A 17,211-nucleotide genomic window follows, 5' to 3' on the forward strand; every position below is an offset into this window, starting at 1 on the left:
TGCAGCGGTGCTTGACTGGGTCAGGCCAAAACAAGGCGATTGACAATGGTTGAGGATGAGTTTTCGAACAGCCACAAGAGGATAGCCATTGAGAAAATTTTCTTCAGCAAACTCTGCCGAACAGAACCACTGTTATCATCCATGCGGTGTTTTAACGTCATCAATGACCTCATCTGTCGAGACTACTGTTACCAGACACGTCAAATTAATCCACGGCTGCATCACTCTCGTCATCACCCAATCTTGTAAGAGCACTCTCGCCTCCATCCAATCTTATAAGACCCAGAGATGAACAGACACTTTAAGAGACTCCATTTTACTAAATCCAGTTCAGCAGAGCCAGTCCCTGCTAGCAGGAGAAGAAAAGAAGCTGATTGCCCGTTCATGTTGGGATTAATGGGCTATTATGGGGGATTTTTGTTGCTGTTGGGGGTGTGGTTGATCTTCAAGCTATGGGAAATGTTTGTTGTTGTGATATGGAGGCCTTATGCCTTAACCAAATGGTTTGAGAAACAAGGATTGAGGGGGCCATCCTACAAGCTCATGTCTGGCTCATTAGATGAAATCAAGAGAATGAAAGAACTTGCCAAGGAGACAGTCATGGAAGTTCACTCGCATGACATCACACCAAGGGTTTGGCCTCACTACCACAAATGGTCTTCAGAATACGGTCCCTCTTCCCTTCCCTTCCCTCATCTTTTCATGCTTTGTTATTATTATTATTATTCTATTATTATTTGTGTTGGGCTAAACAATTGAATACTCAAGAGTGTCAATTTAGGATTATTTTATCTGCTTTGATGGTGGCTTCTCTGCTTGTTTCTGCAGGAAAAATGTTTTTCTACTGGTTTGAGACACAACCAAGGGTTTGTATAACGGAGCCTGAGCTAGCCAAGGAGGTTTTATCAAACAAATTTGGTTTCTACAACAAACAGAAGTTAAGGCCTTCGATAATGGCAATCGTTGGAAGAGGACTTACCCGGGCAGAGGGAGTCGACTGGGTTAGGCACAGAAGGATTGTTAACCCTGCCTTCAACATTGATAATATCAAGGTGAGACACCACACCCATTTCCCTCCTTTTAATCACTTCGATAGTAGCATTCTGGGCAAGTTGAGAGTTATTTATCTTGTCTGTGAACCTGAAAAAATCTGAAATGATTCGGGCAAGATACCCTGAGATGTACAGACCTGCTACAGACTCTGTGATACTAATATCTTCATTCTACAATGTCATGGGCTGAACAGGTTATGACAAAGAGAATGGCAGAGTGCAGTATATCCATGCTAGATGCTTGGCAACAAGAGGTTACTAAAGTCCCTGGAGATCATACAGAAATGGAGGTGAGCAAGGCTTTGCATGAGCTGGCAGCAGATATCATTTCCCACACTGCTTTTGGTAGTAGTTTCATCGAAGGGAAGGAGATTTTTGAGGTGCAAAAGGAGCTTCAGAGGCTAGCCGTAGCTTCTAGCGCTGATATTTACATCCCTGGCAGCCAGTACTTCCCTCAACAATTCTACTGGGCAATTCTTGTTCTTCTCATGACTTAATTTACTGCATGATATAGTTCTATGACAATGAAATCTGTCTTGCAGATATCTTCCAACAAGGAGGAATATTCACGTATGGAAGCTGAAAAGGAAAATGAGGAATAGACTTGTGCAAATTATAAAGAAGAGAATAAATTCGAACTCCAGGTCTGGCTATGGAAATGACCTACTGGGGCTGATGATGAGCGTCTCTGCAAATGAATCTGGCCAGAAGGAAACTTCTTTAAAGCTGAACATGGAGGAGATCATGGACGAATGCAAGACCTTCTATTTTGCAGGTTATGAAACCACCTCAAACTTTCTCACGTGGACCATGTTTTTGCTTGGCTTATACCAGAATTGGCAGAATAAACTCAGGAATGAAGTACTGCAAGAGTGCCACATAGGTGTCCCAGATGCTGACAAGCTCAGCAAGCTAAAATTGGTATGATCTTTCAATCCTATTTTTAGAGACAATGAGAAATAATTTATTTTGTAACTGAGAATACTGGTGCTTCATTAACAGGTAAATATGTTTCTTCTGGAAGCATTAAGACTCTATAGCCCAGTGATAGGATTGTTCAGGAAGGCTTCCAAAGATATGAAATTGGGAAATTTGATGATTCCAAAGGACACTTCAATATCAATACCCTTAATAATGATTCACAGAAACAAGGAGTATTGGGGTGAAGATGCAAATGAGTTTAATCCACTGAGATTTACAGATGGAGCTGCAAGAGCTGCCAGTCATCCTAATGCACTGATACCATTCTCAGTGGGACCAAGAGCATGTATTGGGCAAAACTTCGCAATGATAGAAGCAAAATTGGTCGTGGCCATGATCCTCCAGAGGTTTTCATTCTCTCTCTCACCAAAGTACAAACATGCTCCATTGGATAAGCTGTCTCTACAGCCAGAGTATGGTCTCCCTATCCTACTGAGACCCTTGAATGTATAAAAGATTCTGCTCTTTCATATATCTTCTGATAACTCGAATGATAGAATGTTATGTAAAGGGCTTTGCTCCTTTTCCCAAGTATTACAGTCTATGCTCTAATTCTTCTTGTATCAACTTATAAAGGTTATTCACTAACAGCTTTAACTAATCATCTACTAAAGACGAATGCTGTATCCAGGATATTAAACCAAGATCAGTCACAGAAGAAGTGATTGCATTTGCTGATGATTTGAACTGTTCATCCACCTAATAGATGTTCTTTCTTGGTTGCAAAGCAGTCTCTGGCGAATTTTTAACAGAAAATCTGGATAACTGAAAGGTCCCAAGAAGTGGAGTGAAGGTGAATCATGTTGTGCTTACACAATCAAGAATTGATTAAAAACTATAAACCCATCATTTAATTAATGAAAAAGAGGTCGTATCGTGTAAAAAAATGGTTTCCGTCTCCGCAACAGCAGAAGCAGGAACATCCTCTTCATCTTTTTCCCCTTCAGGACTTTCTGCCACCACAGTAGCAGCAGAGCACACAACCTCTTCCTCCTTTTTATCTTCCGTGGTTGCAGACACTTCAGTGATAGAAGCAGCAACCTTTTGCCTTTCTCCCTTCAGTACTTGTGGTTATTTCAGTAATACAGTCGGGAGCCAGAGCTGGCTCTACTTTCCTTACTAGTCTCTTTTGAAGGTGTTTCTTCGACTTTGAAATCCGAATGCCTTCATTGTCTTCCTCATCGGCCCCCTAAACTTGCATTGGAAAGGTCTTCGCTAAGTTGGAAGCAGCAGACTATCATGGCCGATTACAAGCGATACCCATTAAACAAGAACCTCCTTCAACCAGAATTTGTAGCCCCCATCGTGCTCGAACCATTACATGATTGAGAATCAGTGCGAGGAGTCTGTATCCTGTGCTGATACAAGCTTCATGAAAGATTAAAAAAGGTAACTGCATTTTTCTCCATAACGAAGAAGACACAAAGCAGGCATTCCTTTTACATCGACCGATAATGAAACGAAAAGAGCCCCCATGGCGCTATCTACTTTTTTTCTGTTTGTCCGACTGAAATATCTCATTTCCTTCCAGAAAAATCTTGACGACCTCCGTAACTCTGTAAAGCCAAAACAGAGTAGGGGTTGTCAAACACAACCGTGCGTGACTGGGTAAGGCCAAAACAGATTGGTATTGATAATGGTTGAAAATTTTCTTCAGCAACCTCAGCCACAAGCAGAACATCCGTGTCAGGCATGCACGGTTCTAATATCACCAATGACATCATTTGTTGTGACACTATTACCATATAAGCCAAGGCGAGATCCTCAGCAAATCTGAACTCCTTTTCATCACCCAATCTCTAAGGCAAAAAAGTAATACAGACCATATGAACTTCACATTCATCTATTGATTTCAGAAAAGCCAGTCTCTGGGCTTTTCCAGTCCACTGCTACCAGGAGAAGAAAAGCAACTGATTGCCCCCTCCTGTGTAACTCTCCCTTGGGATTGATGGGCTATTTTGGAGGAGTTTTGGTGCTGTTGGTATCGTTGATCTTCAAGCTATGTGAAATGTTTAATGTTGTGATATGGAGGCCTTATGCCTTAACCAAATGGTTTGAGAGACAAGGATTGAGAAGACCGTCTTACAAGCTTTATGTCTGGCTCATTAGAAGAAATCAAGCCACTGAACAAACTTGCCAAGGAGAGTCTTGCCTCACTTCCACAAATATTCATCAGAATATGGTCTCTCTTCCTTGATTAAACATAAATAAAGTTTTTGTTGAAATGTATAGCTGTATAACGTGATCGGAGGAAACTGTATAGCGTGATTGTTTCCTCTGATCCCGTGATTATATTCTTGATTCTATTCCTTGATTTTAGGATCTAAATTGATCCTAAAATCAACTTGTAATGTATTATAAATACCTCCTAAACGGAGAAGAATAGATAATCGGAAAACCATTCGTTCAATCTCTGTTATTATTTTTTCGGTTCTCTGTTTCACATGGTATCAGAGCAGGAGATTTTTCCTCTCTTTTCCGTCGCAGAAAGTTGGAGCTAAGTGCTCCTGTAATCGCCGAAGGAGGAAGCCGGAGGAAGAAAAAATCCGTCGGAGTTGCAGAACTCTGTTTTTTCTGCAACTCCATATTCCAGCTGTCCCGACGCCAAAAGAACGTCGCCGACGACGGCACCACCACACTGTTACGACTGAAGCCAACGCTCCGCTGCCGTTGCCGAAGCCGAAGGTTGTCGTTGCCGACGACGAAGACAGCCGTTGCCGAAGACGAAGGTTGTCGTTGCCGAAGACGAAACGTTTTACATCGTGGGAATCACGTCGCCGACGAGTTCCGACGATCGCCGACGAGCGCCGACGACGGCATCACCACCCTTTTCCGAATCGAAGCTGACGCCTCCGCTGCCGTTGCCGAAGACAACGGTATTTTTTTAAAACTTAGGTACTGTTGATTTATTTTTCCTGTCGACCCAGACCGGCGGGTCGACCGAATCAGACCGAACCGGTCTAAAATCGAACCGGATCGGACCAGCACTGGAGCGGACCAGAATTGAATCCGCCCAGATAGTACCGAACCGGATCAGATCGAACCGGACCGGACTGAACCGAACCGGACAGGATTAAAAAAAAAAATCAGATCGATGGCCACCCCTACAGGCGCATCTACCGACCTTATCCCATCACCACAGATTATAGTCCACAAAGATAATTTTGCGTTTCCAACTGGAATTATCCTCGATGAGACCAATTATTCATTATGGTCCCAACTCATGGAGATGCGAATTGGTGCACGCAACAAAGCTGGATACCTCACCGGCGAAACAAAAAAACCAGCATCTGGTGATGCTAATCTTGGAGCATGGATTACTGAAAATCAAAGAGTTAAAAGTTGGCTTATTGACTCCATGAGTCTATTACTCATGCAGCGATTTATTCACCTCTCCACTGCCAAGGAGATATGGGAAGCATTATCAAAAACATTCTATGATGGGTCCGATGAAACTTGTATATTTGAGCTAAACCAGAGATTTTTTTCTACCAAACAAAATGGTAGACCGTTATCCATATACTACAATGAACTGGTTGCTATTTTCCAAGAGATTGATCATAGAACTATATCTCAGGAAGGAACAGTCGAAGGGCTAATCCAGTTGCACTCTGCAATGGCTAGGCTTCGGGTTCATATTTTTCTCAGTGGGCTTGACTCTGAATTTGATCAAGTTCGTGGAGAAATTTTGCGAAAAGATCCCAAACTTGATTTGGAAAGTACATATGCATATGTAAGACGCGAATATCAACAGAGACAGACAATGGGGAGCTATCGCCCAGTCTCCGAGAACTCGGCGATGTTAGTCAACCAAAGCCGACAAGGATCATCAAACAGTCGGAACCCTCAATCCTCTGGCAAAGGTAACAATCGTGTATGTATTCACTGCGGAAAAAAAGGACATTCACAACACCGGTGTTATGAGATTATTGGCTATCCGGAGTGGTGGGATTTCTCAAAAAATCCCCGTAACAAGACTGCTGGGAAAGCTATGGTGACATCCATGGAAGAGAATCAGGAGCTACCTACTGCAAATGTTGCTCATCCAGGTATTCTTGATAATGCATTAGTATTTTCTGTACATTCTAAGACTAGACCTTGGATTATTGATACAGGTGCATCCGATCACATGACAAGGGATCCCAGTCAGTTACAATCCATCCTACCTTCTCCACAATCTGTTATTTCAACAGCCAATGGTAGTACCTCTCCTATTACTGGGGAATGATCTGTTATCTTATCCAATAATCTGACATTAGATACTGTCCTTGTGGTTCCCTCTCTTGAATATAACCTTTTGTCTGTTAGCCAAATTACTTCCACTCTTGCTTGTACTGTAACTTTTTGGCCCTCATTTTGTGTCTTTCAGGACATTCTAACCCGGAAGATTCTTGGTTATGGTGTTAGACGGGGCAAACTCTACTATTTGGAGTTGACAGAAAACGGGGGATCGAAAATCAGTCAGACAAATCACGCTAGCAGTGAAGATAATGCTCAAACAACTGTATGGTTATGGCACCGACGATTAGGCCACCTTTTCCTTTGGTTATCTTAAGAAATTGCGACCTCAACTTTTTTCAGGTTTGACTGATGTGCATTTTCATTGTGACACATGTGAATTGGCTAAAAGCCACCATATTGCTTATTTCCCGAGTTTGAATAAAAAATTTGAACCTTTTGCGGTTATTCATTCTGATGTTTGGGGTCCAGCCAAGATTCCCTCTATTTCTAGAGCTCGTTACTTTGTGACATTTATTGATGAATGTACTAAGATGACTTGGGTATCTCTGCTTATCCACAAAAGTGATATGAGTCTAGCATTTCAGAAATTTCATACCATGATACATACTCAATACTAAAAGCAGATTCGTGTTTTGCAATCTGACAATGGTACTGAGTTTTTTAATGCTTCTCTCGAAACTTTTCTGACCACTCATGGAATTTGTCACCAGACTTCTTGCACCTATACTCCCCAATAGAATGGATTGGCAGAAAGAAAGAATAGACAACTTTTGGAAGTAGTATGTGCCTCTCTCTTTGGCATGAACATGCCTCGATTTTATTGGGGTGAAGCTATCACATCTGCTGCCTACCTCATCAATCGAACACCTTCTAAAGTACTGGATTTTCAAACTCCTCTACATAAGCTGCAATCCCTGATTTCAATTCCCCATCTTCCAAATCTTGAAACCCGAATTTTTGGGTGTACCGCTTATGTTCATATCCCAAAGATCTTGCAAAATAAACTTGATCCATGTGCCAAGCGATGTGTATTTGTTGGCTACTCTGATCTTCAAAAAGGATATCGGTGTTATGATCCACACACCAACAAGCTCCATGTGACTTTAGATGTATCATTCCATGAATCGGTCCCTTATTATTCAGGGGGAGTTTCTTGGACATCTCTTCAGGGGGAGAGTTCAAATGAAGAGAATGTTCCACATGAAGCTAACGGAGATGTTGAAAGAGGTGCCGAAGTTATTGAGTTAGAAGCGGTGAATGAATTTTTTAAGTGTCATGATATGCAACAAGACTGTGATTCAGTAATTTCACCTGAAGAACCCCCAGAGTTGCCCCAGTCTGCACCAACAACTGAAGAATCTACCCAGAATGTTCCTCCTCAGGTAAATACGAATCATGTGTTTGATGAGTCTACTGAAACATGTCTTCCTACAGAAAATATAACCTCTAGATATCCACAAAGATTGAATAGGGGAGTTCCAAAAAAACAGTATGAACCTGATCTTGAAGCAATGACCAAATACTCAATCAATAACTATGTGTCCTCCCATAGGTTGACTAAATCATATGCATTTACTGTTGATCAATTATCCAGGGTTTCTATTCCTAGTAATGTGCAGGATGCATTAGCTGATCCAAAATGGAAAAAAGCGATGAACGAAGAGATGGAGGCTCTACAAAAAAATGCCACTTGGGAACTTGTTCCCCAACCTAAAGGAGTAAAAACAATTGGATGTCGATGGGTGTTCACATTGAAGCTCAAACCGGATGGAAGCATTGACAGATATAAAGCTCGGCTAGTTGCAAAAGGATATACGCAAAGGTATGGAATAGACTATCAGGATACTTTTGCACCAGTAGCTAAGATCAATACAATTCGTATTCTTATATCTATAGCAGCAAATCGAGACTGGCCTCTGCAACAATTTGACGTTAAAAATGCCTTCCTCAATGGAGACTTAGAGGAAGAAGTCTACATGGAACTACCACCAGGTGTAAAAAGTGGTTCTTTGTCTCAAGGTAAAGTTTGTAAATTGCAGAAGTCATTGTATGTGCTGAAACAGTCACCTAGAGCATGGTTTGGGAGATTCTTCACTACAATGAAGGAGTTTGGTTATAAACAAAGTAACTCAGATCATACTTTGTTTATAAAACACAAAGAATGAAAGGTAACAGCATTAATTGTATATGTTGATGATATGGTCGTGACAGGAGATGACCCAGGTGAAATGCAAGCTTTACAGGAGTATTTAGCTACTAAATTTGAAATGAAGGATCTCAGACAACTTAAATATTTTTTGGGGATTGAAGTTGCAAGATCGAAACATGGAGTCTTCCTTTCACAGCGAAAATATGTGTTGGATCTTCTAGCTGAAACCGGAATGCTTGACTGTAAACCAATAGAGACGCCGATGGAAATGCATCATAAACTCGGAATTCTTCCAGATCAAATTCCAGCAGACAAAGGGCGTTATCAGCGATTAGTTGGAAGATTAATCTACCTATCCCACACAAGGCCCGATGTAGCATATGCAGTAAGCGTTGTGAGCCAATTCATGCATGCACCAAGTGAAGAACATATGGAAGCAGTATATCGGATCTTGATATACTTAAAGAGTGCTCCAGGAAAAGGTTTGTTATTCTAAAAAAATGGTATCTCTAGTATTGAAGGGTATACAGACTCTGATTGGGCAGGTGATCAGACAACCAGAAGATCCACGTCGGGTTACTTTACTTTTGTGGAAGGGAATCTTGTCACTTGGAGAAGCAAAAAACAGAAGGTAGTATCAAGATCAAGTGCTGAAGCTGAATTTCGAGGTATGGCTCATGGTGTATGCGAGTTGTTATGGATACGGAATATACTGAGAGACCTAGGGATTGAATACGACAACCCTATGAGTCTTCACTGTGATAACAAGGCAGCTATCGCAATTGCACAAAATCCAGTTCAACATGATCGCACTAAACATGTTGAAGTTGATCGTCATTTCATCAAAGAGAACCTCGATGCAAAGATTATACAATTCCCCTTCATTCAATCTGCGAGTCAAATGGCGGATATGCTCACGAAGGCAGTATCAGGGAAAGCATTTCATGGTATAATTGACAAGTTGGGTTTGACTGATATCTATGTACCAACTTGAGGGAGAGTGTTGAAATGTATAGCTGTATAGCGTGATCGGAGGAAACTATATAGCATGATTGTTTCCTCCGATCCCGTGATTATATTTTTGACTCTATTCCTTGATTTTAGGATCTAAATTGATCCTAAAATCAACTTGTAATGTATTATAAATACCTCCTAAACGGAGAAGAATAGATCATCGAAAAACTATTTCGTTCAACCTCTGTTATTATTTTTTTGGTTATCTGTTTCACAGTTATGTCGTTCATAAAGACTGATGTGGCTTTTGAGTCCTTGAATTGTGTTCCTTTTTCTGTGACTTCAATCATAGACAACAAAATTCTCCAGAATAGCGGCCGCTCGGAATAAAGAAATCGGGTGGTGATGGTTCATATCACCGCGGGTTCAGCTTTCCTTGATTAACTTGACCGAGTTCGTCTTTTGAGTGAGAGAAAAAGGCTGCCAACGTGACGGGGACTTTCGGCTTCCGCCGGGATTCGGCACAGCCTGAATGAACTGTAAAAGTCGGCCGACGACGACGGGAGAGGTTGCTGTAATAAGAATGATGCTTACAGACGGTTACTGCCGCTGTTAGGATGACATCGACGAATCGGCCGCAACTTGCCGGGATGACAGATTCGACCGGCTGACGGTGGATCGTCCTGATGCCGGAGATCGTGACGATGATCGACGGCCGAGGGGAGTTGCAAAAATAAGACGTGACAACGATCAAATGAAAGGCCAGGCAAGTAACCCGGTCCGAGTCAACTCGTTATAGTCGTTAACGACTCGTTCAGTTACTCCCTTAGTCGATCCGAGGTTGACTCGTTTTGACTCGTTCAGTTACTCGCTGTCACGTAGCGGAAACCCGTTACATTACCGTTACATCGAGTGTTGTAGCGTCCGGTACGGCGTTATTTGAACTTTGTATCGGTCGATACAGACTTTGTAACGGTCAACTTTAGTTACGTAACGGGCGATATTTCTAAATTTTTGACTCGAAATACCGGTCAATATTTTGGGTATTGGCAGTTACAGAAATTGATAACATATCGGCCGGCACGCTCTCAGAGGCTGGCACTAAAAACTGTGTACCTTTAAAACGGCGCGTATTTATTAGTGAAGAGAGTGGGACCCGCCATGTTCAAGGGAAGTATCTCACTGTTCTAGCTAACAAGTGCACACCGTTTCAGAGGTATGCGCTTGAGTCGACTCGTTCAGTTACACGCAGTCTTGTAGCGGAAAACCCGTTACATAACCGTTACATCGAGTTCGTAACGTCCGATACGGCGTTATTTTCACTTTGTAGCGGCCGATACAGGCTTTGTAACGGACTACTTTAGTTAAATAACGGCCGATAGTTCTAATTACTGACCCGAAATATCGGCCGATATTTCGGGTATCGGCAGTTACCGAAGTTGATAACATATCGGGCGTTATATCGGCCGGCACTCTCTCAGAGGCTGGAACTAAAAACTGTGTACCTCTGAACCAGCGCGTATTTATTGGTGAAGAGATTGGGACCCGCCATGTTCAAGGGAAGGATCCCACTGTTGTAGCTAATAAGTGCAAACCGTTTCAGAGGAACTGGACTCCGAGATCCCTCTTTTCCTCTTTTTCTCGAGTGAAACATTGGCGGCCGAGGCGAGTGTTTTAAGCTCCCGAATACCTCCCGCCATCTTCCATTTCTCTTTCGAAGAATGAAATCCGCTTTCAATCCCCTTTTGATTCCTTCGCTAAACCGTTACAAACGTTTCTTCGCAAGGCAAGCCATCTGTTTGAACCCTCTGCGAGACAGGTGAAATTTCGATCATCCCTTCAATACTTATTCCGTAGTTTCTGAGGTGCTCTTTGATTTCCCGGTTTGCCTCCATGAATTATTTGGTGAGAGAGAAAGTTTCTTTTAGAGTGCGATGTCAGAATTCAAGTCATACTGGATATCTTCTTGATCGGTGCTTTCTGGTATGTGGGAAGGAGAATGAGAGAAGTGAATGTCAGAATGTGGCAGAGTTAATGTTCCTGTAATGTTGGATAATCAGCATTTTCTGTTGTTCACTGTATTTGCTCCGCAAACCGGAAAGAAGAAGATACTATCCAAATTTTCCTGGTTATAGAAAGTTGTTGTTTGTAATTGTCGGTGATGATTTTGGACTTCAATACCCAGTAAGGAGAATTTTTTTCTTAATTCTTTCTTCTAGAATTTTCTCTATTATCGATATTAATTCTGACACAGTCTGTTTGTCAAGAAGAATAGGTATTTGCTTTTGTAAAAGAGTATCATCGGATTCTGGTGGAATGTTAGAGTCACTCACTATAGTTCTTTCTCATGACTTCTTTTTTCCTTCAATGTTGAGTAGCTCATCTGTTTAGAATTTTTCATTTCTGGAAATTTAGTTAGAAACCTTTTGACTTTTTCGAAGATGAAAATGGGCCCTATCATGAAATTGAACAGAGGAAGCTGCCTGCGTAGAGGGGTAAAGAGAACACCATTTTCATTTCTATGCAGAACTTAGTACTCGTGAGTTGTGACTATACAAAGGAAGGATTGATGTTCATCTCTGCCCAAACTATTTCAGTGTTGTGCTACTATTCTTGGCAGGAAAACCTGCTTTTCAATTCATTTTTATTGACTATATGCTATGAGCTCAACAAAAATTGTCCCTAGAGATTAGCCATTATATGGAAATTTGAAGTCATTGATGTGAATCTTTTGTTTGCTTAAACTATCTATTCCAGTGTTTTTTTTTTTTTTTTGCCTTGTGTTAAAGTTCACAATTTCCCCCTTCAGGCTAAGAATTATCAAAGCGCCTTCCTTGCACCATTTGTTCTTCTTTTCCTACAACATACACGACTTGCCTCTCTCTCTCTCTCTCTCTCTCTATCTTTCTCTCTCTCTCCTGCACTAGCAAGTAGATATGAAGCCCAGAAGGTAAACTTTAAACTAGATACTTATAGATTTCTGAGAATGATGGTGTGGTGGTGCCTGTCTCATGGTCTTAACGTCTCCTCCCCCTGCAACAATTCCATCTCAAAGCAGCCTTTGCATTCCACATTTCTCTCTACTAATTTGCTATGAGTTTTCGATATGTTAGCTTATTCTCTACTTTCTTTTCATGAAATATTTCCTTTATTTATTTTATTCCAAGATCTTAATGTGTCTGGCTTAGTGATCCCTACATATGATGCTGATTCTCTGCTTCCCGATATGTTTGCCATTTATGATTTGATTTTTTTAAAGTTGTAGGATTGAGAGGAATTAAGAGAAGAAAGTGGAGAAAATAGAGAGAGAATAAAGAAAAGTAGAAGCCCTCTCCCTTTATGTATTCATTTACAATGAAAGGACAGTTCTGCCCGCAAGTACAAAAACATTGAAAGATAAAGAAAGCACAGGAACCGTACCTTTCAAAGTGCAGAGCTTTTTTCGGGGATCACTGTCATTGACGATCTCGTTCTAGGAATACTGTGAAGCTTGCATATCCTTATGACATGTATCCGCCTCTTCTTGATAGTCACCAGGCCCCCTGTTTGGTCAGAGAGGAAGATGTTTTCTTTTTTTTATTTGAATTTAGCTAAAAAGTTGAATATTTGACTGTGGATTCAGGATGATTTTTATTGGTGTGTCTTGTCTGCTTGTTCCCACAGGAAAAATGTTTTTCTAGTGGTTTGAGACACAACCAAGGGTGCGTCTAACTGAGCCCGAGCTGGTCAAGGAGGATTATCAATTTCTACAAAAAACCAAAGTTGAGGCCTTCACTGATGGCAATCGCTGGAAGAGGACTTGCCCGAGCAGAGGGAGTCGACTGGGTTAGGCACAGAAGGATTGTCAACCCCGCCATCAACATGGATAGTAATCATGGTGAGACACCACACTCATTTCCCCTCTTGAACATTAAAACTACGACAATGGCATTCTGATTTTTGGTCGTCTTTGGGTCGATACTGGAGTATCTTCCAGTTATTGTCAACTTGCCGCAAATGGGTTGGATTTTTGGGAAGCCGATAGGATGTATATTGGCCGATAACGGTCATACTTCAGTATTCAATATGGTACCTGAAACCAATATGGTTAACCATAAACTCTACAGACAGCCCAAAAATCCAAGATAACTCGCTTAGGAAGAGTTGGCTCCAACGAAATATCGGGGAAATCAGACTGACTTTTTTTTATCTTTGTCCCCAGAAAAAAATCGGAGATGAGTAACCCAGGAGTCAGCTGCCTGATATGTGCGTCTGCATTGGGATGAACAGGTTATGACAAGGAGAATGACAGCCTGCTCTATCCATGCTGGATGCGTAGGCAACAAGATGTAATGGAAATCCATGAAAATCATACTGTAGTGGAGGTGAACAAAGCTTTTCAAGAGTTGACTGCAGATATCATTTTCCACACTGCTTTTTGGTAGGCTCATCGAGGGGAAGGAGGTGTTTGAGGTGGAGAAGGAGCTTCAGAGGCTAGGCATAATTTCTGGCACTGATCTTTGCATCTCTGGCAACGAGTACTTACCTTAACTTCAAACTCTACCAGGCAATTCTTTCCTTCTCTATTAATTTATGGCATGATATATTTTTCCAACAAGGAAGGCAGCTAGTAATCTAGTGCAGTGATATATTTTCCAACAATGACCAGACTTCACTATTTATAATCATTTTGAAGGCGTTGTTTGGAGAGTTTTGGAGGTTTTAATTGGGTAATATGTACAATATTTATTCTTTATGCAAGTGGAACAAAAAAAATTTCACTGGAAGGCTTGACTCATTTTTGTTCATTTTATATCCTTTTATTTATTTATTTTACTGAACTTGATTCAAGGAAAATGGTTCTCATTATTTTTTTATCCAAAAAAAATATTTTCCAATAAGTTATCTTTTTTCTATAAAAACCAATACTTATAATCCCATGCAACATTCAAAATTTCCATAAATTATTCCTGATTTTTTACTAAATATTCAATTTATAAATGAATTTATTTTAAATCTTGTAAAATTCCTAAAATTTCTTTGAAATTTTTTAAATAATCAGAGAATTTATGAATTAATTAAAGTGTTCATGTCCAAGTCTAAGGGCTATCACTAGCTGTTTTGGCCTTGACATGAGGAGTGATAGGGGAAATATGGTTGTAGTTTAGATGACAATGAGTAAAAGTGTGATTGTGACTATAATGGTTTTGGAATAGAGTCATTATAGTCTACTGTTTGAAATGAATAAGTTTAAGTTAGGAGTAAAAAAAAAATTGAATAGAATTTTTTTTTGCAAGAAAAAAGAAACAAAATAAATTTCAGAAAGCTATTTTTTCATTGAGATTAAAACCTTGGAACTCGTAATTTCTTGTTTGAATTTTCTTTTAGGTTTTAACTTAATTATTAGGATTTAAATTTCCTCTTATGGATTAATTTGATCCATCATTTTTTTGAGTTCCTTGGATTAATTTTTTTCCGTTTTGGGATTTAAAGCATTTATTTTTGTGATGCTTATTGAAACAATTGTTTGTTGACTTTCTAATTTGTTACAACCGGCCATGTTTAATATTAATCTTTTTAAGGGGTTTTAAGTCCTTTAAATCAATTATAAACATTGCCCATTGTATTTTTTTTTTTTTTTATCTCTTGATGGTTTTTGTTACTTGACTGGGAATTAATTTGCGAGGAATGAGCCAATATGTGGAGGGAACCAACCACTTGTGCAAAACAATGCTCTAAGTCTCACAGTTTTTACTATCCCATTTGAGGCCAACAAAATCAAGGAGCACATTTTTTGCCATGGGCAAGTTGAATATGTTGCCATCAAGATCCAACTTAAGTGGGAGTGAAGTATGAAAAACTTTGGCAAATTATTAAAATTATGTGCAAACTCAAATAAGGAAGATTAGGTCAAATTTGCCTATTGATCTGAGAATATTTTAATCGCTTTTATAAAAAGGCTAAGAAACTCATTATACACCATGATATTCCAACCTGACGAGTCAACATGCAACTAGGCAAGTCAACACAGATTCAGGAGGGGATAGGTCAGATGGGAGTCGGACTTGCCCCTTCTATTCTGGGTGAGTCCTCCCTTGACTTGCCTTAATCCACCCAAGCCTTGACGAGACTTGAGCAATCCGACCGAAGTTTCCAAGTGCTCAAATCGATTCCCAAGTCCAAGTTAGAACTCCATGTGATAAACATGATTCTGTAGTATAATCTCTTATCTTTTCTCCTCCCATACATAAGGCCATAATGGCTGAATTACATTAAATTTCCGTGTGATTCTCAATTCTTCCTGCTACAATTTTTATTGTCTCATATTTTTTCTCTAACACATTTAATTCAACAGCCAGGGCTCCCTGTCTGTTCAGGGAGAAAAAAAATTTGTTTTTCATTTATGTGTGGCTAAACAATTGAACACTCAAGAGGATCAATTCAGGGTTATATTATCTGTCTTGATGGTGGCTTGTCTGCTTCTGCAGGAAAAATATTCTTCTACTGGTTTGGGACACAACCAAGGTTGTGCATAACTGAGGCCGAGCTACTCAAAGAGGTGTTATCAAACAAATTTGGTTTCTGTAACAAACCGAAGGTGAGGCCTTCAGTAACAGCAATCGTAGGGAGTCGACTTGTCTGAGTAGAGGGAGTCAACTGGGTTAAGCACAGAAGGTGGATCATCAACCCTGTCTTCAACATTGATAATATCAAGGTGAGACACCACACCCATTTCCCTTCTTGACAGTCAAAATCACTTTGACAATAGCATTCAGTTGTTTAGTCTTTGGTAGTCAACTCCGACTTCTTTTATCTTGTCTGAGAACTTAAACAACACTTGGATGTGCAACCTGACGCAGACTGTATGATACTGATATCTTCATTCTACAGCGGCATTGGTTGATACAGACTCCTTAATACTAATATCTCCATTCTACAATGGCATGGGATGAACAGGTTATGACAAAGAGAATGAAAGCATGCATTAAATCCACGCTAGATGCATGGCAACAAGAGGTTACTAAAGTCCCCGGTGCTCATACAGAAATGGATGTGAGCAAAGCTTTGCAAGAGCAGGCAGCCGATATATTTCCCACATTGCTTTTGGTAGTAGTTTCATCGAAGGGAAGGAGGTGTTTGAGGTGCAGAAGGAGCTTCAGAGGCTAGCCATTGCTTCTACCATTGACATTTACATCCCTGACAGCCAGTACTTTATAACTCTACTGGGCAATTCTTTTCTTCTCATGACTCAAGTTACTGCATGATATAACAAGGAAATCTGTCTTGCAGATAGATTCCAACAAGATGCAATATATTCACTTATGGAAGCTGAAAAGGAAAATGGGGAATAGATTTGTGAAAATTATAGAGAGGAGAAAAAATTCGAGCTCCAGGTCTGGGTATGGAAATGACCTTCTGGGGTTGATGATGGGCATCTCTGCAAATGAATCTGGCCAAAAGAAAATGCCATTAAAGCTGAACATGGAGGAGATCACAAATGAATGCAAGACATCCTATTTTGCAGGCTATGAAACCACCTTAAACTTTCTTACTTGGATTGTCTTTTTGCTTGGCTTATAGCAGGATTGGCAGAATAAACTCAGATTTAGTGGCATCAAACTCTTATTGTATCCTCTCGGCAGTTCTAGTGATTGCATTTGCTGATACCTTCTATTATATTTCCCCAGAGAGAATAATTTGAATTGAAGATTTTCAAAAAAGAAAAAAAGAAAGAACTTTGCTTCCATAAAGTAGATGTGCTTTTGAGGTATAGTGAGACAGTCTCTGCCTCATTTCAACAGTGATCTGATAATTGGGAAGTCCTGAGAAGTGGGTTGCAGGATGTTGTGCTTA

At 40.3% G+C, this 17,211-nt stretch overlaps 1 protein-coding gene and 1 pseudogene across 1 annotated transcript; both read left to right on the forward strand.

Annotated features, from left to right (window-relative positions):
• The first annotated feature begins 396 nt into the window (after nucleotides 1–396).
• LOC137960575 (cytochrome P450 709B1-like) lies at nucleotides 397–2,486 on the forward strand. Its single transcript, XM_068808231.1, has 5 exons — nucleotides 397–670; nucleotides 829–1,052; nucleotides 1,247–1,497; nucleotides 1,595–1,973; nucleotides 2,055–2,486. Exons 1-5 carry the CDS (start codon nucleotides 397–399, stop codon nucleotides 2,484–2,486), a joined length of 1,560 nt encoding a protein of 519 aa, XP_068664332.1.
• Nucleotides 2,487–15,364: 12,878 nt separating this feature from the next.
• LOC137959689 (cytochrome P450 709B2-like) lies at nucleotides 15,365–17,039 on the forward strand (annotated as a pseudogene).
• The last annotated feature ends 172 nt before the right edge of the window (nucleotides 17,040–17,211 follow it).

Source organism: Aristolochia californica, unplaced genomic scaffold (genome assembly GCF_029961685.1).
Source record: "Aristolochia californica isolate CCGP_79_NKW_82.1479 unplaced genomic scaffold, dmAriCali1.0.hap1 SCAF_3, whole genome shotgun sequence".
NCBI classification, from domain to species: domain Eukaryota; kingdom Viridiplantae; phylum Streptophyta; class Magnoliopsida; order Piperales; family Aristolochiaceae; genus Aristolochia; species Aristolochia californica.

Bases quoted from the DNA above. Each gene is read 5' to 3' on its own strand.
- LOC137960575 (XM_068808231.1), top strand. From the start codon at position 397: ATGGGCTATTATGGGGGATTTTTGTTGCTGTTGGGGGTGTGGTTGATC. The intron at 1,053-1,246 runs GTGAGACACCAC...TGGGCTGAACAG, and splicing joins TCAACATTGATAATATCAAG to GTTATGACAAAGAGAATGGC. The intron at 1,498-1,594 runs GTACTTCCCTCA...TCTGTCTTGCAG, and splicing joins ATTTACATCCCTGGCAGCCA to ATATCTTCCAACAAGGAGGA.